The 23418-nt window shown below is 47.2% G+C and overlaps 4 protein-coding genes across 8 annotated transcripts; 3 read left to right on the top strand and 1 right to left on the bottom strand.

The window, feature by feature from the left end:
* The first annotated feature begins 955 nt into the window (after positions 1-955).
* On the top strand, positions 956-5814 carry abhd18 (abhydrolase domain containing 18). 2 transcript variants are annotated; one of them, XM_028959645.1, is made up of 12 exons: positions 956-1748; positions 1843-1927; positions 2064-2164; positions 2243-2318; positions 2428-2512; positions 2713-2740; positions 3608-3746; positions 3855-3944; positions 4059-4160; positions 4263-4629; positions 4958-5120; positions 5199-5814. In XM_028959645.1, exons 1-12 carry the CDS (start codon positions 1651-1653, stop codon positions 5251-5253), a joined length of 1389 nt encoding a protein of 462 aa, XP_028815478.1. In that variant the 5' UTR covers positions 956-1650; the 3' UTR covers positions 5254-5814. The 2 variants fall into 2 exon arrangements, with proteins under 2 accessions (XP_028815478.1, XP_028815479.1); XM_028959646.1 differs by lacking the exons at positions 956-1748; positions 1843-1927; positions 2064-2164; positions 2243-2318 and having other exon boundaries at positions 2438-2512; positions 2715-2740.
* A 321-nt stretch (positions 5815-6135) lies between these two features.
* Positions 6136-9945, top strand: rnf103 (ring finger protein 103). Its single transcript, XM_028959612.1, has 4 exons — positions 6136-6669; positions 6767-6903; positions 7106-7221; positions 8263-9945. The coding sequence occupies exons 1-4, from the start codon at positions 6444-6446 to the stop codon at positions 9725-9727; spliced, it is 1944 nt and encodes a 647-aa protein (XP_028815445.1). The 5' UTR covers positions 6136-6443; the 3' UTR covers positions 9728-9945.
* Positions 9946-10803: 858 nt separating this feature from the next.
* immt (inner membrane protein, mitochondrial (mitofilin)) lies at positions 10804-18077 on the top strand. Of its 4 annotated transcripts, none has more exons than XM_028959592.1 (14): positions 10804-10988; positions 12039-12112; positions 12333-12528; positions 12616-12763; positions 13265-13378; positions 14030-14146; positions 14342-14475; positions 14608-14711; positions 14800-14935; positions 15175-15304; positions 16060-16283; positions 16365-16496; positions 16598-16727; positions 17044-18077. In XM_028959592.1, the coding sequence occupies exons 1-14, from the start codon at positions 10947-10949 to the stop codon at positions 17649-17651; spliced, it is 2289 nt and encodes a 762-aa protein (XP_028815425.1). In that variant the 5' UTR covers positions 10804-10946; the 3' UTR covers positions 17652-18077. The 4 variants fall into 4 exon arrangements, with proteins under 4 accessions (XP_028815425.1, XP_028815426.1, XP_028815424.1 ...); XM_028959593.1 differs by having other exon boundaries at positions 14027-14146; positions 16063-16283; XM_028959591.1 differs by having other exon boundaries at positions 14027-14146.
* Positions 18078-18146: 69 nt separating this feature from the next.
* ptcd3 (pentatricopeptide repeat domain 3) lies at positions 18147-23380 on the bottom strand. Its single transcript, XM_028959603.1, has 24 exons — positions 23286-23380; positions 23045-23097; positions 22879-22918; positions 22723-22768; positions 22468-22536; positions 22243-22347; positions 22031-22154; positions 21814-21923; positions 21658-21734; positions 21490-21577; positions 21346-21406; positions 21183-21265; positions 20920-21064; positions 20687-20737; positions 20436-20525; positions 20330-20358; positions 20132-20238; positions 19972-20050; positions 19813-19903; positions 19650-19735; positions 19079-19227; positions 18899-18940; positions 18358-18516; positions 18147-18263 (listed from the first exon to the last, which is right to left on the bottom strand). Exons 1-24 carry the CDS (start codon positions 23372-23374, stop codon positions 18224-18226), a joined length of 2013 nt encoding a protein of 670 aa, XP_028815436.1. The 5' UTR covers positions 23375-23380; the 3' UTR covers positions 18147-18223.
* Positions 23381-23418: the final 38 nt, after the last annotated feature.

Genomic DNA, 23418 nt, shown 5'->3' with positions numbered 1-23418 from the left:
CGTCGCTGTTTGGTGGCGGGGACAAAACCTGCGCTGTCTCCTGCGCCACCTACCGGTTTGGAGGGGACGCTTTTTTAGACGGTTGCTGCTATGGGCGGTGGTTGGCAAATTATTTACCAATTAAGTACTTAGCGCCTCTACGGACAGACACCACGAACCCAAGTAGCTTCCAAGTAACTTTAGGTCGTAAAACAGAGACATTTTATTTACATCCCTCTGCAAAAACGTACATGCAGCTTTATTGTACATTTACATTTACAGCATTTATCAGACGCCCTTATCCAGAGCGACTTACTGTCAGTAGTTACAGGGACAGTCCCCCAGGACCAACTTATGGTTAAATGTCTTGCTCAGGGACACAATGGTTGTAAGTGGATTTTGAACCTGGGTCTTCTGGTTCATAGGCGAGTGTGTTACCCACTCTGTGGGTACTGTGGCGCCTGGTACGAACAAAATCAGAAGAATCCATTCGTCCGTGAATATTAAAGATTTGCATGTTTGACACGCAACTTTTATTTTGATACATTTTGCCTTCGCCGCACTGAGAAAAAAGTAAATATAGTGGTTTTCTGATTATTGACATACGCGAACCACCAAGGATATATTCATGTGTGTATATATGTACTTATTTAATTACTTAATTTTATCTGATAAAATGAAGAAGAAAAGGAGGGAAAGGGACGACGTGACAGAAGAGAACTTGCTTGTCCTCTTTAGCTGACCTGGAATCAGTTTTTATCTAACGATAACCATATCCGACCTTCGGACATACGCCGGAGCCGAACTGATTCCAGACCAGCGTGAGACGCGCTTTCCGCCAACAGCTACTTCCGTCACGTGACCGCCTCCGCGGCACGCCGGGAAGCTGCTGCTGCTGCGAGTTCGCTGCCCCCGCGGTGTAGCGCCGTCTCCGTCCGAGGCCAGCCCGTCCTTCGCTGACTGAGAGGTACGCATCGTCCCGTGTCGCATTATTACGCGCCGGGGCAGCGTAACGATCAGGCTCGACGAAATGTGGAGTTTGACGAGTATTAAACGTCTTTTTTTATTCCAGTCTAAAAATATTAAACATTACCGGTGTGGTTTGAGGTGTAGTTAGTGCAGTTCGTCGTTGTTAAGCCGTCTCCTGCCATCGGTGATGGTTTTCCACTTCCTAACTACTTCCTTTAGAGTTGAAGCTCCTACATTCTGTTCAGAAGGGACCCATCATTCTCTGTAACGTCCAGTTGTAAGACACCTACAAAACTGATTCCGATAAATATGTATATGTATGAATGTATGTATGCTTGAAGCCTGGAATAGAGGTTTGTGGTATAACATGGCTGTAGGTGACAAGCTGCGTGATTTATAGGACAGGAAAAGTGTCAAGGTCATGGCCGGCGTGGGTGAACAATGTTACTGGGGCCACTGGTCGGCCTCCGCTTGTTCTAACCTTGTTCTGAATACAGGCCCCCTCAACCCAGGCCAACATTAGCACGTTCCTGCCAGAATCGTCTCTGTTCCAGGAACAGCTGACCTCGTGCGTGACCTTCCTGGAGACTTCACTGATCAGTAGCTGTGTTAACTGCACACTTTGTTTATTGGGATCGTTTTGGTGCCGAGTATTCTTTTTATTTTTTAAGGCTGTTCTTTATTTTTGCAGATGAGAGGTCTATGCTGATGGGGGTGAGTCGGCTCGATGTTTTCTACAGAAAGCTTCTCCTGACCAAGCTGTTCATCCAAGGATGGGGGAAACCAGATGACCTGAAGCGGTAGAGCGATTTTTTTTTTTCAACCTCCGATGCGTGATTGTGATTGAAATTGCACATGCTCATTATGGTTGTCTTTTGCTTTCCCTCCATGCAGAATATTTGAGTTTCGGAAGATCATTGGTGATCGTGAGAGGTGTAAAAGCTTGGTGCCCAAGGACTACCCTGTTTTTATTGACAAGGTAAAGGCCTTCTGGCACTTTATGGCACTTTGTCCTGACATTCTTAAATTAAAAAGTTAAATATAGCTGAGAAGTGTAAATCAGTGATGTTATATTCCTGCAACTTGAAGGGTGACTGTTTTTCCTTCCACTTAAGGTTGAGGATGAAACGGACTGTAAAATCCATGAAGGCCATTTTATTTCCCCTCTGGAACACCAGGTTCCGGGGATCATGCCAACAGAGTGTGTACAGGCCAGGTAAAGGAAAAAAAATGAATAAACATCTACAATATTTATTTTCGAAACTTTTATTCAAGTTTTATTTCTCTGCCGCAGGTTCCAGTTTATTGTGCCCAAGACATGGAGAAAGCACAGGCCGGTGTGCATACACCTGGCCGGGACAGGGGACCATGTGAGTCTGGGACGGTGCACCAAACATACTGCTTACAACACAGGGGGGGGGGGGGGGGTTCGTTCCTTTTACATTGTACGTAAAGTAAATGCTTTGTGCTTGTGTTCAGTTTTTCTGGAGACGACGCACCCTTATGGCCCGACCCATGATAAAGGAGACCGGAATGGCGTCGCTGCTCCTGGAGAACCCGTACTATATCCTTTAATCGTGTGTAACGCAAGACAGACTGTTTCTTTTGTTGTCCTTGTACTTGCTTTTGAGTTTCCTGAACGGCAAATTGATGTGACGTGTGTAAATTGTAGAATGCTATTTCTATACTAAAAGCTTTATTGTTATGTAGGCAATGTGTTTTGTAATTCGTGATTTCTTCCATTCCTTGACACTGAACGTGCACACGGATACCGAAAACCAAAAGACCAAACGTAAGTGAATTGGACTGCAGCGGTCCATGTTTAACATGCTCCGCCAGTCAAAAGTATTGACACCCGTACTCATTAATGGGATCTTTTATAGGATTTTTTTTCTGGCTGCTTAAGCATCTTAAGACAATTGCAATAGAGCACAAGGATTCATGAAGGTTCGAAGATAAACACCATTAACCCCATGTAGCAGGTGTGTCCAGACTTTTGGTTGGTAGTGCACACTGACCTTTTTCCATCGTTTCAACAGCTCGTAACATAGACGTTTCTAGATGTTAGTTCAGTATGGAGAGTGACTCCAGTTCATTGTGTTTCTTTGGTTACAGCATTGTGCTGTCAGTGGTGAAAGGCTTTTCATCTTCCCGACAGCAACTCCGTAATTGTTCAGGAACTGACTGTAAAACACAAATAATGATGAATAAAAGGTGAAAGTGGCAACGATGTGGCGGCCTAGAGGGAAACGGAAGGTTGCTGGTTGGAATCCCAGTTCCACTGAGCAAAGCAACGTCCCCACACACTACTCCCCGGGCGCCTGTCATGGCTGCCCACTGCTCACCAAGGTTGATGGTTAAAAGCAGGGGACACACTTCGTTGTGTCACCGTGTGCTGTGCTGCAGTGTTTCACAACGACAATCACTTCACTTTCAACTTCTACAGGCCGCTCTCCTCCTCGTCCCGCCTCTCTCCTCCTCATTAGCATTTAAAGCTACAGACACTGAAACGGCGTGTCCTGGGAAGTCTCACTGTGGGACATAGCTGAATTTCGGAAAGAGACTTCAGGATCAGTATTAGGGGACCACTAGGGCTTTGTATTTGCCTTCGCACAGTGTTGTACTTGCAGTGGTGACATCCTTGTGTCTTCACTTCTAGGAGATCCAGCCTGAAGAACGTGTCTGACCTGTTCGTTATGGGCGGAGCTCTGATTCTTGAGTCTGCAGCGCTACTCAACTGGCTGGAGAGGGAGGGCTACTGGCCTTTGGGCATGACTGGCATCTCGATGGGCGGGCACGTAAGTTTGCTCAGTCACTACTTTCCACGTGTGTCTATGGGCAGCCGGGCAATAAAGGGTCGAGCAGAGGTTAAAGGTCACCCCTGTCGACCGTGGTCTTTGTTACAGATGGCGTCTTTAGCTGTGACCAACTGGCCAAAACCTATTCCACTCATTCCATGCCTGTCGTGGAGCACGGCTTCCAGTGTTTTTACCACAGTAAGAGGTTTCCTGAACAGCCAAAGACATTTTGGGAAATGTGCAAATCCATTGCTGTGTGGGGAATTTTTTTTTTTTTTTTTTTTTACTTTTTCCAATTTGTCTCATTCGAAGGGGGTTTTGAGCAAAGCTGTGAACTGGAGTGAGCTGGAGAAGCAGTATGCCACGCATACAGTATATGAGGAAGAAATAATCAGGATGTTGGAGTATTGTGGGGTGTGTGCACCTTTTTTTTTCCTCCCCCATAACCCAAATGACATGCATGTTACGGATGATCAAAAATCTGTTCTTCGTTTGTCCCTTTTCCGTTCATGCCAGACGGATTCGTTCAGAATGGGACAAGACTTCGTGAAGAACTCGCCCAGCAGCCTCGACAGCCTCTCCGACCTGGACCTGCCCGCAGGCATCTTGAACCTGAGCAGGCCGAAGAAGGAGCGGGTGGCCCTGCGCCCGCAGCCCAGTGGCAGGCCCAACGCTGGCGAGCTCCTGGTGGGGAGGGACAGGGACGCGCTGGACCACATGCTGTCTGCCGTGAGCAGCAGCAGGCCACACATGGACATGCTCCACGCCGAGAACCTCATGCGCAGAGGGGGCGGAGGCGCCCAGCGCCACAGCCTGCAGCGCGAGTCCCTGTGCTTCATGAAGGGCGTCATGGACGAATGTACCCACATCGCCAACTTCTCAGGTCAGCTCAGGTCTTGTCCTGATCTTGTCCTGGACTGTTTTCTCGTATTCCTTCACACCTTACACTGCACCTTACAGTGGTGGCCTAGCGGTTAAGGAAGCGGACCCGTAATCAGAAGGTTGCCGGTTCGAATCCCGATCTGCCAAGGTGCCACTGAGCAAAGCACCGGGCGCCCGTCATGGCTGCCCACTGCTCACTCAGGGAGATGGTTTAAATGCAGAGGACACAGTTCACTGTGTGCACCGTGCTGCTACATGTGACAGTCACTTCACTTTATACACTTTGTATTTACTTTGGTCATTCTTGTCACAATGAAATCTCTTTGTAGTGCCCGTGGACCCTAGTCTCATCATCGTAGTGCAGGCAAAGGAAGACGCCTACGTTCCCCGCGCCGGCGTGCGCAGTCTGCAGGAGATCTGGCCTGGCTGCGAAGTCCGCTACATCAACGGCGGCCACGTCAGCGCCTACCTCTTCAAACAGGGACTTTTTAGGTGGGGCCTCTCAGCTCAAGGCTTGGCATCAATATTATCATGTAATTGTGTTGACTTGGTATTAACTTGATTTTGCAGGCGAGCTATTTACGACGCTTATGACCGGTTTCTTCAAAAGTATCCAAGCGTATAGCAGTGGAGCGAAATTGGAACTATTCGCTGACATGATATGCCTGGACAACAAGCTGACAGCCATCCTGCTGAACGACAAGAAGTTCTCTCGCAGGACGAACTACTATTCTGGTGCTACGGACAATTTAATTCAAACAAAGAGTGTAGAGAGTTTATACGCGTGCACGACACGCCTGCCCATGCTGCCTTCCACTACTTCAAGGTCTCAAGGCCGAAGAAACCTTACTCCGTTCACGCCGTCATTTAAAACCAAAGTGGAGACTGAGAAGCAAGACCTCGCCTGACCAGAAGCTCACCGGCTGACCGCGAACGATCCGACCAACTGAGAGAGCGTCCGGTGGATTATGGATAAACTGGTGCCTCGCGTTCACTTCACAACACACACATCACTCTTTATGTTCATGGAATTTTAATCACCACTGCCAAACATAACCAGCTTGTTTTTTTTTGTTTTGGTCCCTGTCTTTATCCGGGTCGTAATGTTGTCACTGCCGCTGGGACTTTTTTTTATAATAAACGGAAATAATCCATCGGCCATCAGAATAAAAAGTGTTTTGACTAGTGTTTCGTTTTTCTTCTTCTCCTTCAACCGAGCCACATTCACCCAATCCAGCCAAGCATGGCAGGATTTGGTCATTTCAACCATTTTGACACTTTAAATGGTGTGGCCCTTTTGTGTTTTTTATTGTGCAAAAAAATATAAAATAATCAAAAACAGCAAATGGTAAAAATAAATGTTTTAGTGCAAATTAGAGGACGCTGTCGTGGCAGTGATCATTTAAGGCGCTCACGGTGCTTCCTGCTCACAAAACTGTTATTGCAAGAGGATAAAATGCGAGGAGCGACGCCACCTTCCGGCCAGAACGACACGAGTCGGCGCGGCGCGGCGCGGCGGAGGCGGAAGTCCTGGCGTGACGTGGCTTTGTTGTGCTGCACCAGCTGATCTGGTAAATACGGCGACCCGACGCCGTCCAGGGAGCTCCGTGCGGGGCCGCCCGTCGTCGCGCCCCGGTTATTCGATCGTTTTGTTTTTTCGGCTGCGGTGTCCTCTGTTTTATGAAGAATTTGGAGGCCGCGGTCCCCGAGCTGGCCGCCTGCTCTCCGCGGAAGGCGCGGGTGGGAATGGTGGACGGCGCGGGGCCCTGAGGCCCGAGGCTGCGGCGCGGAGCTGTGCGGCCCGACGCTCCCAACATGTGGCTGAAGCTGTTCTTCCTGCTGCTCTACTTCCTGGTGCTGTTCGCGCTGGCCCGGTTCTTCGAGGCGGTGGTGTGGTACGAGTCGGGCGTGTTCGCCACGCAGCTCGTCGACCCGGTGACGCTGAGCTTCAAGAAGCTGAAGACCATCCTGGAGTGCCGGGGCCTGGGATACTCCGGGCTGGCGGAGAAGAGGGACGTCCGGGAGCTGGTGGAGAACTCCGGTCGGTGCCGCGTCCTGCCGCCTCTGCACGGGCCCGGACGCCTCGGTCGCTTCACCTCGTCTGTCTCTGTCTGTCTGTCTGTCTGTCTGTCCTCCAGGAGACCTCATGCAGGGCGAGCTGTACTCGGCGCTGAAGAACGAGCGGGAGCAGGCGGGTCCCAGCACCACGTTCAGCGGGGAGATGCACTTTTATGAGCTGGTGGAGGACACCAAGGACGGCATTTGGTTGGTCCAGGTGACGTTCCGGTCTCGTTCCAGTTCTGACGTGCATGACGCGTGGCTTGCTGTGTGCTGTGTGTGTGTGTAATAATAATACCAACTTAAGTGATTTTCCCACAAGTGTTACGAATATAGATTTGTGACCATTGGAATGATGCAAAAGCAGTATACGTTTTGTGTGTTTCAGTGTGTAACTATGCCTCTGTTCTCCCCCCAAGGTCATTGCACAAGATAGAGATCCGCTGTTAAGCAAGGCCAACTGGGGGAAGATGGTCCAGAAGGTCTCCCAGTTTGGCATTCGGACCGGCACCTTTAACTGCTCCAGTGACTCAAGGTTAAGAGACAAGACATCACCTGTTGTGTGGAAAACGTTTCCTAGAATTGGTGTTCTACCGCGTTATACAGTATGGGCCAAAGGTTTGGACACACCTTCTCAGTGGTGGCCTAGCGGTTAAGGAAGTGGCCCCGTAATCAGAGGGTTGCCGGTTCAAATCCTGATTCGCAAAGGTGCCACTGAGCACTGCTACCCACACACTGCTCCCCGGGTGCCTGTCATGGTTGCCCACTGCTCACTAAGTGTTAAATGCAGAGGACACATTTCACGGTGTGTGCAGTGCTGCTGTGTATCACAAGTGACAATCACTTCACTTTATCATGCAATGTTTTTTTCTTTATTTTCAGGACCATTTACGTTGGTAGATTCTCACTGAAGGCATCAAAACTATGAATGAACACATGGAGTTATGTACTTAACAAAAATTACTGAAAACTTGTTTTATATTCTAGTTTCTTCAAAATAGCCGCCCTTTGCTCTGGTTACTGCTTTGCACACTCTTGGAATTCTCTCGATGAGCTTCAAGAGGTCGTCACCTGAAATGGTTTTTCAACAGTCTCCCAGAGGTGTTTAGCACTTGTTGCTCCAGCTCACCCCAAACCATCTGGATTGGGTTCAGGTCCGGTGACTGTGGAGTCCAGGTCTCCACTTTTTGTTAAGTAAATAACTCCACATGTGTTCATTCATAGTTTTGATGCCTTCAGTGAGAATCTACCAACGTAAATGGTCATGAAAACGCATTGAATGAGAAGGTGTGTCCAAACTTTTGGACTGTACTGTATATTTTGGTAGCACCCACTTTATGGAAATTACATCATTTGCAGTTACTTGCTTCCAAGTGGAAGTAGATTCTACTGACTGCATGTGCATTGTTTTGCCCCCCTTGAAGGTGAAATGAACCTGATCCATTTTATTTTCCAGGACAGAAATGCATTCTGTGTGTGGAATACTGTATGCATAGCCTGTTATGGTGCTCACAGTTCTTACTGTTCTAATTTGTCTGTTTATCCTTTTTTTTTTTTTTTTTTCTCCCAAATGTAGTTACTGCCGTAGGCGTGGCTGGACGAAATCCACACTTATCATGTCCGTGCCACAAACGTACGCCTCCAAAGGCAAAGTCATGTTGAAGGAGTACAACGGCAGGCGCATCGAGGCCGAGCACATCTTCAAGTGGATGACGTCACACGTGGCGTCACGCATCAAGACCATCCGCTTCTCCCAGCAACTGGTGGACGACTGGTACCAGCAAGACAAGCAGCCAGTGAAGATGTTCCTCTTTGCCAAGCTCGTCCAGCCGCCGGCCTTCTTCTCAGCCCTGAGCATCAAGTTCACCGGGCGCATTGAGTTCATCTTTGTGGATGTGAGGAACTGGGACAACGTCAGCTGCCTCGACAAGGTCGGGGTGCAGCAGGTCCCCTCGTACGTCTTAAAGACTCCTGAGGGCATCTACAGGTATGGGAACAGCACGGGAGAGTTCATCTCTCTCTATGCCATGGACACGTTCCTGCGTTCTGTCCAGCCCGAGGTCAACGACCTGTTTGTCTTGAGCTTGGTCATGGTAAACCTCATGGCTTGGATGGACCTTTTCATAACACAAGGTGCCACCATCAAGCGATTTGTGGTGCTCATCAGCACACTGGGGACCTATAACTCCCTGCTCATCATCTCGTGGCTCCCCATCCTGGGGTTCCTGCAGCTGCCCTACCTGGAGAGCTTTTACGAGTACAGCCTGAAGCTGCTCCGCTATGCAGACACCACCGCCTTAGCCTCGTGGGTGAGGGCGGACTGGACCTTTTACACCTCGCACCCGGCGCTCTTCCTCAGTACCTACCTGGCCCACGGCCTCCTCATCGACTACTTCGAAAAGAAGAGGAGGTGCGGTGACGAAGATCAGAATGCCAACAACCTGGAGTGGCTTTCCAGTCTGTGGGACTGGTACACAAGCTACCTTGTCCACCCCATTGCCTCCTTTCAGAACTATCCCAACGAATCGGACTGGGACGACGACCCCAATTTCCTTCTGGAGAGGCTTGCCGTTCCAGATCTTTGGCTGCATCCACTCATCCCCATGGACTACATCAAAAACCTGCCCACCTGGAGGTTCAAATGTGCACACGTGGAGGGAAATGTCTGGGGTGACCACGACACTAATTTTCAGAAGCCGAGCCGAGCAGAACCGAGCAGAGGTAACGCTGACCTGGAAGAGCCCGGTGATGATGCAGGCGGCCCGTCACTCGGGAAGACTGAGGATTCTTGGTCCGGTGGAGAGGACCAAGAGGCCTGGCCTGACGACATGATCCACTGCACAGAGTGTGTGGTGTGTCTGGAGAACTTTGAGATCGACTGCCTCGTCATGGGACTGCCGTGCGGCCACGTTTTCCACCAGCAGTGCATCGTGGTCTGGTTGGCCAGTGGGCGCCACTGTTGCCCGGTCTGCCGATGGCCATCGTACAAGAAGAAGCCACTACGACCAGCTGGAGGAGCAGAATCCCACAAGCAGGAGTAGCTCCATGCCCCCTTTCAAGGCCGTCTGCTTCCTGCACTTAACTTATCTAAATACTTGATGTGTCCATTGTTAGTCTTTAGATCATTTTAATTTTCCCCTGTTTACTTCTCTGAATGAGTCTACTGCAGGATAAATAAGATGAATAAGTTGCAAGATTATGATGTGCAATGCTAAAATGATTAATTATTGCTAAAAAATAATAATAAGATTAAATCATACTGGAACTGATCTGCCTTGTTCTTGATAGATGATAGATCTGAAAAATGCATGGAAGCTCTTATGTGAAGCGTGAGTGCCCTTGTGCAGCAGTTTGTTTTAATAAGATAAAGTTGCTGCAGTCTTTTCTTAGCTTTACCATAACTTGAGGTGCAAATGAAGGTTGAGAGGTAATCACGCCCCAAGATTTTCACTATATTGCAATACAACTTCGTTGCTTATGGATGTTGAAAAGTACATGCGTCCGTTTTGTGTTCAAATTCCAGGGACCTTTAATTATGTAATTTAAGGATGCATATTTACTTCCTGGCATGTGTTACTATTATTTATTGGGGAGGGATAAACTACAATTACTGGCTTACACGCAGGATGACTTGATCTGCTCGTGCTCCAGCTTTGACTGCTGTTAAGGTCTCTGTGGAGCATGTACCTTTAATTCCTCATACAACACTGTTCTTTAAAAGAAAAAAAAAGTCTCTCTTAATACCTTTTCTTCCTGTCCAATTTGTTGTTTGATTCTGACTAGATGTCATCTGTAATAGTCTTTGGTCAAATAAAGTTATGGTTTCATTTAGGCTTCTCTTTTCAGCAATTGTGCATTATTTATACAATTAAACCTTGGATGTAAATGTAGACATTGTTGAGCAAGTTACTACCAATATTATATAAACTACGTTCCTCGGTTGCGTAGTTACAGTAACATTTGAGAAGTAGCTGTGAAATATTTAAAAATTAAATCCGCACGATATAACGCAGGGCACGCGAAGCTGCTCCTAGCTCGTGTGACCCGTGACCTCCTGACGTCACGGCTCCCAATTGGGTGTGACTACGGAGCATGCGCGTCGCCGCTGCCACTCGCCGTCAGCGGCGCTGCTTAGCTGGTCGGCCACAGCGGGGCGAACCGGTGCGTCTGGGCGGCCTGCGATTGCGATGCTGTGCTGAGCGCGGAACCGCTCCGTTCGGTCTCTCTGAAACGTTCGCAAACGGAGTGACGTGAGACACGATGCTGCGTGTTTGCTGGAGAGGGGCGAACGCCGCGGCGCGGGTGAGTGCGCTCCGCGGCGAGCAGTTGCTAGCATGCTAGGCTGACAGTGGAGAGCGGTCATTCGGTGACCCGCGCATGCGCAGACGCGTCCATATAATATATATATATATATACACACACACACACACACACAACCACGACCGTGCGGACCCTTCCACTTGCGGAAGAAGGTCCGCGTCCGTAAATGCGCATGAGATAACATTTCTAGGTTGTAGTAACACTATCATGTTAAGAGTCGTGGGATTGCGGCCGATATTTTTGATTGACTACGCCAGTTGACCAATGGCATTAGAGAGTGTTGTGACAAGCAGGAAATCGAACCAATCGGCGCTCAGAATGTATGAAATTGGATGAAGGGAATGAGTAATAAATTCTGTCGTTTGGTCAAGGATGTTCCGACCAGCGAGACACGCATTTAATCTTAGTTTGATCACTTGCGAAGTAATTAGATGCGATTCTGCGCGGTGGCGCTTAGCTGATTTGCCCCGCGCATTCCTACATTAAGAGGCGTTTTGCGGAAGGAGGATATGACCTTGCTGGAAAAAAAGTCAACAAAATAAAAGTTCACCAACTTGCTAGATAGCATCTGTGTGTGTTTTGTTTGTTTTTTTTCCTTCATTGAAGTTTCCATGAAAACGATTCTTGATCGAGCATGTGCCTGAGCTGTTGTCTATTAGGTTCCTTGCCTCTGAAATAACAGCTTGTTTTTTTTATTTATTTTAACCTCCCTCAAATGTTGACAAAAGGGGGAAATAATTTCAATATCACTCCATGTCAAGGGTAAACTCAATAACATACTCGTGTTGAGAAACCCCTACTGAAATATTTAATCATTTTCATAATTCAATGTAACTGTGTAGCCATAATGCTGCCTTGGCAACATTCTTTTTTAAAAAAAATTTTATTGAATGTATTTTCATTCTAAATGAACGTGTGAGGTTCGTCCTTCAACGTGTGAGGTCGCATTCAAATTCAAGAGGTTGAAATAGAGTTGTATAGTGTTAAGGGATGGATGTTAAAAGAATCTGTTTTACTTCCCTCTCCCTGCAGAAATGCCTTTGTGGGAATGGCGCAGCTCAGCCCATGCAGAGCTGTCGTCGCTACACCTCGGCTGGAGACTCTGGGTACGCACGCCGGTAGACATCCGCTTTCCCTTTCATGCCAGTATGGGAGAATTAAAAACAATCACCTTTCTGGTGTGTTTAGTAATTTGAAAATGTCTGCCGTGTAACGCGGTCCCGATATCTGCTCGGTCTGAGGAAAGTCATTGAATGACTTGTCCTTGGAGGTGGTTTGACTGACGAATTCACAGCATTTACTGGCAAATTTGTTCTGGGTTTACAGGTCCGTAGCTGGCAAAATTGTAGCCGCTAGCCTTCTTACGGTTGGAGGCGGCGTTGGTGGCACGATTCTCTACGCTAAATGGGATCCCAAATTCCGAGCCGCTGTGGAGAAGGGTGTTCCTTACTCCGACCAGCTGTTTGAAATGACCATTGGTCCTCCTCCACCCCCTCCAGTCATACCTTTGCCAAAGAAACCAGTAGGTTTATGCATTTGTCTTTTAATAAAAAATGTACATGGGTGCAAATCTGAGGGTGACCAATTTGGCTTTATAATGTGTTTGCAGGTTAAAGTCGAGCCTCTACAGATATCATCTGTGTCTGAAGCTTCCAAGGACTCAAAGCAGCCGCAGCAAATGAAGGAGAAGAAGGTGGCGAAGGAGGAGAAGCCACCAGTACAACAAGAAGCTCCACCTCTGCCTCAGACTATCGAGGGTGAGAACACCGTGGTCCTGCTCTTCAGTAGCGGTTATTTCCGTAACACCAGTGTTTCTTCAGGTTATTTTCAAGAAATAGAGGGTTCTATTGCATTTTGTGTGAATAAAACGTGTGTTACATCCCCTGTGCACTTCAGTTGTTGTTGTTTAGCACAGAACCTCAAGAGTTTTGTCTAGTTTTTGTGCTTCTAGGGTTCAGGGCAAGAGGACCTTCCGAGAGAGACTTCCGGTTTTCACTTTAATTTTCCCCACTCTTAAATTTAAACCATCCCGAGTCGAGTTTCTCTTTACAGTCAGCACTCTCTGACCTTGCTGTATGACACGAATTTTGTACATTTCTCACAGCCTAATACGTCGCACTGAAATGTTATTGTAGTTCATGATAATCTCTTTTTTTTATATATATATATATATATATATTCCAAACGACGTGCCGGTTTGGATTCGATTAGCGCACAGTTCCTTCGACTGTTCTGAATGACACTCCGCTATGTTCCAGAGGCCTCAGCTGAGGCGGCACATATCATTTCAGCCATCAGCGAGGTGCCTTCTGTACCCGCCCCGGGCACCATCGACCAGCCAGCCAAGGCGCTCCCCACAACAGCGTCGGCAGGTCAGAGCTGCTCTGCGTCACCCTGCCCTCTGACCTTCATGTCTGCCCTAGGGTCAGCTCTTGTAATAAAGTCGGTCTAGCAACCAACTAATTACAGACTAGATTAAGTTTTTAAGTGCCCAAGTCCCTGCTAAATTAGACACAGAAAATGCATTTAAATTCTCACTGCAGGGCTCACAGGTTAATTAATTGATGGCACATAGATGCTTGCAAATGTTTTAATAGTTAGCAAGTTCCGCATCGGGACTTTTGAGTGTTGCAGTAAGAGCTGATCCAGGGTCAGTGTTGTGCATGTCGCCACACGTGAACTCATCGCCAGCGCCAACAGAAAGGATCACCCGCTCTCTCCTTTTGCATTGTTCTGGAGGACATCTCTGTCTTGACCACTAATCACCATTTCACCTTTTGTCTTCATTCCGTTGGCTTCACTTTATTTTTTTTTTGTCCCTTGACGTTTGTTCCTGGTTCTGGTTGGACATGCACTAACCCTCGCTTGCTTGCGACACCTGAACTAACATGTGCTTCCACAGCAGGGTTTGTCTTTTTTTTTTTTTTTGTGTTTTGTTTTTTGGAATGTGTTGTTGAGAGAGTTCATGCAGAGATTCTCATCAGTACAGTGGAGTCATGCTCATGTGGGTGTGTCCACAGCAGAAGAATGTAAGGAGTGTGAACACGAGGCCCATGCGCACGTGGTGAAGGAGCGACCGGAGGAGGTGGTGAGCGCCCGTCTCGCTGCACAGGATCGAGCTGAGCACGACCTGCTGAGCTGTAGGTGTACTTAAGGTGTACTCGCACAGAGAAACACAAAACTGAAGTGTTTCAATGCCATGCTGCACCAAACTGAACATGTGAAATTTTTAAAAACTACATTTGTTTTGCCCATGTAAAAACACTTAAGTTTAGTTAAAACAAGCCAGAATGATGGTGCGAATGAGATGTGCATGTTTTGTTTCTTGTCTGCAGCTTTGTCTGCAAAGCTGGACGACACCCTGGGCAGCTCAGCTAAACTCACCTTACAGGCCATCGGGGCCCAGGAGGCAGCACTGTCGGCCATCGCAAACCATACGTCAAAACTGAAGGAGGCCATGGACGCTGAGGTATGAACTGACGTGCACATATGTAGATTATATTTTACTCTATGAATTTCAGCATTGGGGAAAAAACTAAATAAATAACAACTTTCTGTATGCAAAACCTGTAATACTGACGTAACTCTTACTGTTTACTAGGGGCCCTCGGATAAAACGTCAGCTCAGTGGCGGTCATTGGAGGACGCCCTGAACGAAAGGTCCCGAGCTGCAGACGAAGCCGGAGCGGCTCTTCTCAAAGCCAAGTGAGACTAGTCTTATCGAAAGAAACCCGTTTAAGGGACCATCGCACCCCTGTTTAGCAATGATCGTCTCTGTGCGCCTGTGTCTCAGGGAGGAGCTAGAGAAGCTTCGCAAGGTCATCAACGCAGCCAAGGACTCAAAGATCGATGCCGCCCGACCCCAGATACTGGCAGCTGAAGAGAACTTGCACAGCATGGTGGTGGATTTGGACAGAGCTGTGGGCAAGGTAACCCAGGAGGCTCTCATTCGCATCTTTCAGTAATGAGCTCCAATTACCCCTGTTAAATTCCCTAAAAATATTAATGAGAGAAGGGAACGATGCTCTGATTAATCCTCTATATCATTCATTCACTCTGGTTTTGACTTAGAGCAACACATTTTTTGTTTATATATTTGAGTGAGTATAAAAGGAGGTTTGTACATCTGAATGTAGATTTAAAAAAAATAAAAACTTTATCTCCTTAGGTGCAGACAGCCCAGATGGAGGCAAAGATCGTCTCTCAGTACAGCGAGCTGGTGAACGAGGCCAAGGCCCAGTTCCAGAAAGAACTGGACAGCATCACACCCGAGATTCAGGCTAACTGGAAAGGCCTCAGTAAGCGCAAACATTTATCCAATGCCCTTAGTTAGAATGCCTTTATTGTCACTATATGCATGTATAATGAGATGAAAAGCAACTCCTTCTGTGCAGACATGTATGGAGAAAATGATACAAAAAAAATTTATAGTAGTAATAATAATACAATAAGGTGCCAATATACACAAGTAAAGAATAAATAACTAAAAATGGTTCTAAGTGTTAGATGCAGTGTGCGTTGCACAATATTGCATATTGGATTGTTGTACTTTGCACAGTAGTTACAGGGACAGTTAGGGCTGGGCGATATAGCAAAAAAAAAAAACTGATCACGATATACTGTCCCATAGTGCGGTATAAACAGTATGTGACTATAAATATGGCCAACGGGAGAGATTTTGATTACACCGGCCTGGCGCAGAAATATCCGGATCACATGCGCAAAACTTCCAAATGTACATCATGCAGTTTCACACTTGTGAAAGCTGTAGCTAATGGGTTAGGGTTAGGTTTACATTTGGGATTATTTTGAACCGTGGAATGCTTTAATTTGCGAAGTAAACCATATAGAGTATAGCATACTTGGCCAGCCCTTGTGACAGTCCCCCTGGAGACACTCTTGCTCAGAGACGCAGTGGTAGTAAGTGGGGTTTGACCGTGTGACTTCTGGTCCATAGGCGAGTGTTAGCACCGTAAATGTCTCATGCTCCAATTCAGAGGTACCCTTGGTAGCTGGGGCAGTGGTTCCCAAATCAGTGGTTACCCTCTCGTAGCAGGTAAGCTGAGCCCCGACGACCTCAACTCCCTGATCGCCCACGCCCACCGCCGCATCGACCAGCTGAACCGCGAGCTGGCGGAGCAGCGCGTGCGCGAGCAGATCCACATCGAGGCCGCGCTGGACCAGCAGAGGCTGGAGAACCAGAAGACGCTGGATAAGGCAGTGGGCACGGCCATTTCACACAGTCGCGAGCAGATGAGGCTCGAGCAGGAAAAGAAGGTGAGAAAGTGTTCTCATTTTTTTATGGTTTTGGCTTTTTTTCAGGAGGAAACTGAACTGTGCTGCGTGTCTGTTTGTCAGATAGAGGATGTACGTGAGGTGATGGAGGCTGAGATGCGGACACAGCTTCGCAGGCAGGCGGCTGCGCACACGGACCACCTGCGTGACGTTCTGAAGGTGCAAGAGCAGGAACTGCGCGCTGAGGCCCAGGAGGTGAACTACTGCCATTTTCCCCAAGGCTATTAACAAACTCTCCCAACATTTACTTTTTCACCACCAACCATGTACAAGAGTTCTTCTGTGCGAACACACAGGTTCTAAGCAGTAAGCTGATGGAACAGGAGACAAACTACCGTAGAGTGACCCAGGATCAGCTGGATGCCTTCACTCTGGACATGAATGCTGCGTATGCCAGACTCAAGGGGATAGAAGAAGCCATAGACAGTGAGTCACTGACCCCGAAATGCTATATGTAAATGTCAGGTTTTAGAGAAATCGAGATGTCCCATGACTTCAGTTAGACCTGTGGAGACGTGGTGAGGCTACAAGAATTCCGTTCATAAAAACAAATTTAAAATTTAATCTTGAAAGTGAGGTAGGGGAAAAAATAAAAAATTGAGTCCTCTGTATTTAAACCATCACCCTTGGTGAGCAGTGGGCAGCCATGAAAGACGCCTGGGGAGCAGTGTGTGGGGACGGTACCTTGATCAAGGGGACATCTGCGTTTATTAGTCTTAAATGGCCGTGTTTTTTGCTGCAGGTCACGTGGTTGCGGAGGAGGAGGCCCGTAAGGCTCACCAGCTGTGGTTGTCTGTGGAAGCCCTGACCTACTCCCTGAAGACTGCCGTGGCCGACAGCCCCACTGAGCCGCTGGAGACGGCGGCGAAGGCAGTCCGCGAGAGCTGTGCGGACAACGAGTTCGCCGTGGCACTGGCCTCCGCTCTGCCCGAAGAGTCCCTCAGCCGCGGCATCTACAGCGAGGCGTCCTTACGCGCCCGATTCTACCAAATCCGCGGGCTGGTGCGGCGCGTGGCCATGATCAACGAGACGCGCAACAGCCTGTATCAGTACTTCCTGTCCTACCTGCAGTCCGTGCTGCTGTTCGAGCCTGAGCAGCTGGCCCCGCCCACAAAGCTGAAGCCTGAAGACCTAGACACATTCAAGCTGCTCTCATACGCCACCTACAGCATCGAGCGCGGCGACCTGGAGCTGGCGGCCAAGTTTATCAACCAGCTGACTGGGGAGCCGCGGCGGGTGGCGCAGGACTGGCTGAAGGAGGCCCGGCTCACGCTGGAAACCCGACAGGTGGTGAACCTTCTGTCCGCGTATGCCAACGCCGTGGGCCTGGGCACCACGCAGGCGCCCTGAGAGCTCCACCCCACCGACGCCACGCAGTTGTACTTTAAGAGGAGCGCTGCTGGCCCGTCGCCCCTCACAGCCCTCTCTGCTCACTTTTAATTTATAAGTGTGTGAGATGCCTTCAACATGTTCCCAAGCACTTTTATTGCAAACAAGTTGTTTTTGGTCCATCCGAAACCCTGCAGAATTTCAAATTGTACCCACGTCACTAATGAAGATGTGTGTGTATATAGGAACTGTCTCCACCAATTCACAGTGGAGCGCAAGTTACACCGATTCAGGGGCCCGTCTGACACAAGCCACTTTGACAGTTTCAGGTCACATTTTCATTAATGTCATTATTCTTATTATTATTTGCCCAGGCTTGTTCAGTTTGTCATGCAGTTAATGTCCCCAGTCTGTATTGGATACTAATAAATCATGAATGGTGACATGGTCTGTCGTCATACATCTTATTTACTTCTGCAATTGTGCGTGTAAAAATAATTGGACTGAGAGATGGAGTTCATTAAAGTTGTTTTAATTCACCACATACAACAAGAACATTTTAAATAGGTACTGGATCGATGGGTCATGTTCTTCTAGTCACTCTGGGGGACCTCTAATTCTGATAGAACAGCCCTGTTAATAAAGATAAGGAGTAAGTTACACAGCTGACACGATCTACACCCGTTTTGCCTCCAACCTGATATGGGGTCATGGTTCAAAAACTTACTTTTGGTCTTCAGAGAGGACAAACTCCTGCTGGACTTGTTCGATGAGTTTGGGGGTGATGGCGAGGCAGAAGCTGGCAGACAGACGCAGCAGCTCCACCGCCCGACCGGCATCGTTGCTGTCCTTTATACTAGACAGGAAGTCCAGCATCAGGCTCTCCCTGGAACAGTCAAATGTCACAGCGTGTAAGCACATATCTGCAGAATGTATCGCACAACACACCAGACTCAGGAAATTAACTTGAAAACGATGAAGATGAGTTTCATTTAAACACACAGCTGCGATGCCCATATTCTTCCCCAGATGGTGACGAGCCACCCACATTTCTCAGCCAACCACAGAACTGCTCGTCTCTCCAATGAACAAGGAGGGGGCGGGCTTTAATTTGAACTGGAGCGGCCACAGTACACAGTTTGACTCCCCTCCCCCCAGCTGTACACTAATCACATATACACTAATAACATGAATCACTATGTTTAGGCAGAGAATGTGCACACACACACACACACACACACTCCCAGCCAGAGTAACGTCACACTTACGATGGAACTCGGTTGCTGTCTTTAAACAGCTGCAACATTTCCCTAGAATATGGACACAAAACCATTAGGAACAAACACACAATGTGAATTTAAAACATGTAAATTACTGACCCATTTGCACAGAACTGTTATCTTTATTAGTTCAAGGCAGAAAACTATTTTATTAGCCATGTTCCTTACCAGGCCTGCTGCCGCTTGTGAGCGCTGAGTAGAATAGAGGTGATGTTGCCTAAAGAGGTGGCCGTCCATTCCAGCAGTGGCCTTGCACGCTCGCCCTGGACATACAGGGACTTGACGTCCAGGGCACACTCGGCAAAGGACTCTTGAACCTTTCCAGGGTCAGAAAAAGGATGAAGGTCTGTGTTCTAGCGATGGATGATACCACTTGTGGGCGCCAGTACCCTTTTCACTGTCCCCAGGACTAAAATAAAAATCCACTTAACCCTTAGTTGCCATTAGCTACACACAAACACAACCCCTCACAAACTGAATGCACATCATAAACATGAATCCCAATAACCCATATTTCTATACCACTGACTTCCTTTCCAAAGTGACACAGCAGTAAAACGCAGGTCAGTATCATTAATACCGATACTTGGAAAATCAAGATTATTTCATCATATCCTGTCATAATTTACACCGAGGTGTTTGATAAGGTTTGTAGTGTTGCCACAGCACATCTCGGTCATCATTACGATCCTGACATTATAGCCACTTTCCATTCTAGAACATAAACCACCACTCTCACCTCAGGGCTCTGCTTTTCTCTGGCCATCAGAGACAGCATCTCCTCCACCAGCTCCACCTTGTTGTCATGTCCGAGCTGCCGGATGTCTGTGAGATGGATCTTTTTACAACTCTACATAAACCGGAACGCAGGTACATGCATTTTATTTTATCTATCCGCCCACCTTTCCATATTAGCGGGATCAGGTCCAACCTGCTGTCTGTGTCAAGTGCTTGAAGTAGGTCTTGCATTCCATGAGAATTAGGATAATACAGCTGGGGGGCATAAATTCAAATTGAACCCAAAAATCCCAAATAGCACAAGTTTCCTAGTTCATACTCACAGAAGGAATGAGTTCCCGGTACCATTTCAACACCACGTCTATGTGCTCCATCATACAGAGCAGGTTAAAGAATCGCCCGCTGGATGGGGGAGAAAAGGGCAGATGTGCAGAGAAACACAGGGATGGGGCTGAAGTGAAGACTGGAGTTGCGTTAACTCACTAGTAGATGCTCTGCTGGTAGGAATCACCCAACAGGCGCCAGTTCTCTCCTTCTCCCAGCAGGTGGTGAACCCTGTACGCCTGCTCCATGTCTTTATTGTCCAGACACTGAATAGATGCAAAAGCAAGTAAGCGCTTCTGTCTGCATGCATCAAGTGGCAGTGTTTAAAAAAAAAAAAAAAAAAAAAGGTCTGCTTACTATTCTCATGGCGTTAATGAAGAAGAACGCTGTACAAAAAAAAAATAATCTTTTTACAATTCAATTTAAAGTTTAAACTATAAAAAAAATATTCTGTATCCAATACCATCATCTGGATCCTGGGCGTGAAAACTCTTTCCTGAAAGTTCATTCAGCACGTCCTGCAAGATTTCGGTGTGACCGTGTGCAGGGGAGGCTGCAACCAGACACAAACACAACAATTTAAATTCATCAAGACAATTGTAGTTTTGATTCAAATGTGAGCTGATAAGTGAGAAATAAGTGAAAAAGAAAAAGGTTCCTACAATTACATGCTAAGGTTCAACAATATTGAAATGTTTGGTATTGGTTTGGTACCTGCTTTGTAGAAGACCGATAGAACATGGTCATAAGAAGCCAGACTTGGTGCTGAGGTAGAAAAAAAAAAAAAAAAAGAACATTAAATTGAGCTTGTGTTTAAACTATATTAAAGTAATATTTTCATACACAGATATAATAGAGAACAAAATCAGCATATGAAACAGACTGTTGGACCAAACTCCTTTGGTCTAAGCAGCACTTCAAGCATCCGAAAAACTCCATGAACTGACCAATGCCCAGGGCCTTCATCTCCCCGATGACGAGGAGGGACTGGGATCTGGCCAGCGGGCCGCAGCGCTTCAGTGCTTTCAGCACCGCATTGAAGGTCAACATGTTTGGCTTCACCTTCTGCTCTGACATCTGCTTCAGAAGGTCCTGGTAGGGAGATGAGAAGACCTTAGTTGCTGACAGCACATGGTTTACACACCATGAAGCCAAAAACCATAAACATTAAAAATGTACCTCTGTCTGTGTCAAGTTATATACTACTTACAAGGATCAGGTCCCATCTCTCATTGTATTTCTCCCGCATATCAGGAGCAGCTGAGATAAGCGCATTGAAAATGTGCACATCAGCTGCGAGGGGGAGAAAAGAAAAGAGGGTTTGTTTTTTTGCGGAATGCTTCCTCACTGGCGGGGAACAGCGCAGCACTCACCAGTCAGTCGATTGTTCAGCAGGTCAGTGTATGTGTTAAACGCCTTGGAGAAAGAGCCATACTGCAAATGCGAAGGTTTGGACAACTTTGCTTAAAATGACAACTACTGTGACTAGCTAATCAGGCAGGTGAAGTGATCGCTACCTTCACCATTCCTCTAACCAGAGCACTGTAGGAATGTGCGTTGCGCTCAGGCATCAGGCTGAAGATCCTCTCAGCGCTGTTATTCTCCCTGTACATTAAAAAAACAACATGTATCAGCTCCTCTCACTTCCACGTACACATAAATAAGAAAACAGTGGAGACGCCCACCTCCAGACAGGCTTCAACAAATCAGAGGCCTTCCGCAGCCTCCCCTTCCTGGTCTTCACATCATCCTGAGCCTCATTCTGAAGAACAACAAGAACACAGAACAATAGGTTTCCCAACAGTGCTTATGTGCATTATAATGCAGCATTAACGTCATACCGTATCCTCTTTCCTTTGCTCTGGTTCATTCTCTTGCTTAGGATCCTGATCACCATAGAGACAAATTAGATCAAGGAGGTTGTTGGTGACATCCAGTGACACCTTGGTGCCTGAATGGGTAAATTTTACATCCATCTTATGAGCAAAGCAGACGTTATTCGCAGAAATGAATAATAAAACGAAGCATTGGAGCTTCAGCGCAGCGATTGGTGCTCACCAGCCTGCAGCAGTTGGTCATACAGGTCTACTGCGGCCTTGACCTTCCTGAGCTCTATTCGCTCAACCAGTGCAGCTTCAGACACCTCGTCAATCTGCAACTGCACGCTCTCGGGCATCAGGCACTGCCGGGTGGAGAGAAATGGACACATTGAACTCAAGATATCTCTCAGTCAGCGCAAGCCAGTTCTGAAGTGGCATAAGTAAGCTTACAGGAATATGTGGTTCTGCAAAGTCCTTCTGGAAGAATTTGGGATAGGTGTCGACAAAGTACTTGGCAGCATTTCTCCCAGACTCCTGAGAGAGCGAGTATAATTTCTGCAGAAGGAAAACATGCTTTGGCTTATAAGAATCCCACACCAACACGCTGAGTATGCAGGAGGCTAGATGGAGCATGTCCAAGAAATAAATATAGATCCAAATACAAGTGCAACTCACAAATTCCCCAGGAGTTCTTGGTGTGAGGAATGGGTCATCCTGGAAAATATACTGTGCCGCAGTAGGGTCCTGTTAGATGCAATCCAGAGTGATTTACAATCAGTAGTGACAAGCAATTTGGGGTTAAGTGTCTTGCTCAGGGACACAATGGTAGTAAGTGGGATTTCAACCTGGGTTTTCTGGTTCACTAGGCTATTACCACCCTAGCTTAATGAAAGGCCAACAGTCAAAATGATCCAAAGTTAAAACACACACCCTGCTCACTGTGGATGCAAGAGCTTGTAGCACAGCCTCTTTACTCCTGTTAAAAATAAATAAATTAATAAATAAATTCTATATATATATATACATACACACACACACACTATACTCATCATCATCAACGCTCAACAAACACACACACATACATACCATGATTTCTTTTTTGGAATTACAATGTCTTCTGCCGACCCTGGACACAGGAAAAGTTACTGTACCATCTGCACAATGGCAGATGGCAGCAAAAATTCTAATCTACGTGTAAAGACAACACAGAAATACCAGATAAGTAAATTAGACATTTATTCTGTTAACGCACCTTCATTCGCCACTGCAGCTTCCTGACTTAGAGAAGTAGTCCAGGCAAATGTCCTACAAAACAAACGTTTATTTATAAAGCGTAAATTCAACGCTTTTTTGTGCAACTCCAGCGACACGACCTCTAGAACAGTGCGCAGCCCGGCGACCGCCGTGTACCGGAGAATGTACGGCGGCAGTGGAAAATTAATAATGAAATCTCGCTATCGTGTTTTTTCATACTGTTTTTTTTTTTTACCCACCTACGACAACGCCAATGCTCAAAAGCCGGTAAAAATACCCTTCTGGTTCTATAAACACAACGCCCTGCGTGTGCACAGGACGACGCCATTTTTGCGTCGGCCGAAATGCTTTGTGGGAAGGAATGTACTATTT

This window comes from Denticeps clupeoides, chromosome 18 (assembly GCF_900700375.1).
Source record: "Denticeps clupeoides chromosome 18, fDenClu1.1, whole genome shotgun sequence".
Lineage (NCBI taxonomy): Eukaryota > Metazoa > Chordata > Actinopteri > Clupeiformes > Denticipitidae > Denticeps > Denticeps clupeoides.
This window is presented reverse-complemented; position numbering and strand designations above follow the sequence as displayed.

Bases quoted from the DNA above. Each gene is read 5' to 3' on its own strand.
- abhd18 (XM_028959645.1), top strand. From the start codon at position 1,651: ATGCTGATGGGGGTGAGTCGGCTCGATGTTTTCTACAGAAAGCTTCTC. The intron at 2,513-2,712 runs ATATCCTTTAAT...CTGAACGTGCAC, and splicing joins GCTCCTGGAGAACCCGTACT to ACGGATACCGAAAACCAAAA. The intron at 3,945-4,058 runs GTAAGAGGTTTC...TCTCATTCGAAG, and splicing joins CTTCCAGTGTTTTTACCACA to GGGGTTTTGAGCAAAGCTGT.
- immt (XM_028959591.1), top strand. From the start codon at position 10,947: ATGCTGCGTGTTTGCTGGAGAGGGGCGAACGCCGCGGCGCGG. The intron at 13,379-14,026 runs GTCAGAGCTGCT...GTGTGTCCACAG, and splicing joins CCCCACAACAGCGTCGGCAG to CAGAAGAATGTAAGGAGTGT. The intron at 14,936-15,174 runs GTAACCCAGGAG...TTATCTCCTTAG, and splicing joins TGGACAGAGCTGTGGGCAAG to GTGCAGACAGCCCAGATGGA.
- rnf103 (XM_028959612.1), top strand. From the start codon at position 6,444: ATGTGGCTGAAGCTGTTCTTCCTGCTGCTCTACTTCCTGGTGCTGTTC. The intron at 6,904-7,105 runs GTGACGTTCCGG...TCTCCCCCCAAG, and splicing joins ACGGCATTTGGTTGGTCCAG to GTCATTGCACAAGATAGAGA. The intron at 7,222-8,262 runs GTTAAGAGACAA...TCCCAAATGTAG, and splicing joins AACTGCTCCAGTGACTCAAG to TTACTGCCGTAGGCGTGGCT.
- ptcd3 (XM_028959603.1), bottom strand. From the start codon at position 23,374: ATGGCGTCGTCCTGTGCACACGCAGGGCGTTGTGTTTATAGAACCAGA. The intron at 23,098-23,285 runs GTGGGTAAAAAA...TTTGTTTTGTAG, and splicing joins GAGCATTGGCGTTGTCGTAG to GACATTTGCCTGGACTACTT. The intron at 22,348-22,467 runs GTGAGTTGCACT...TTCCTTCTGCAG, and splicing joins CAAGAACTCCTGGGGAATTT to AAATTATACTCGCTCTCTCA.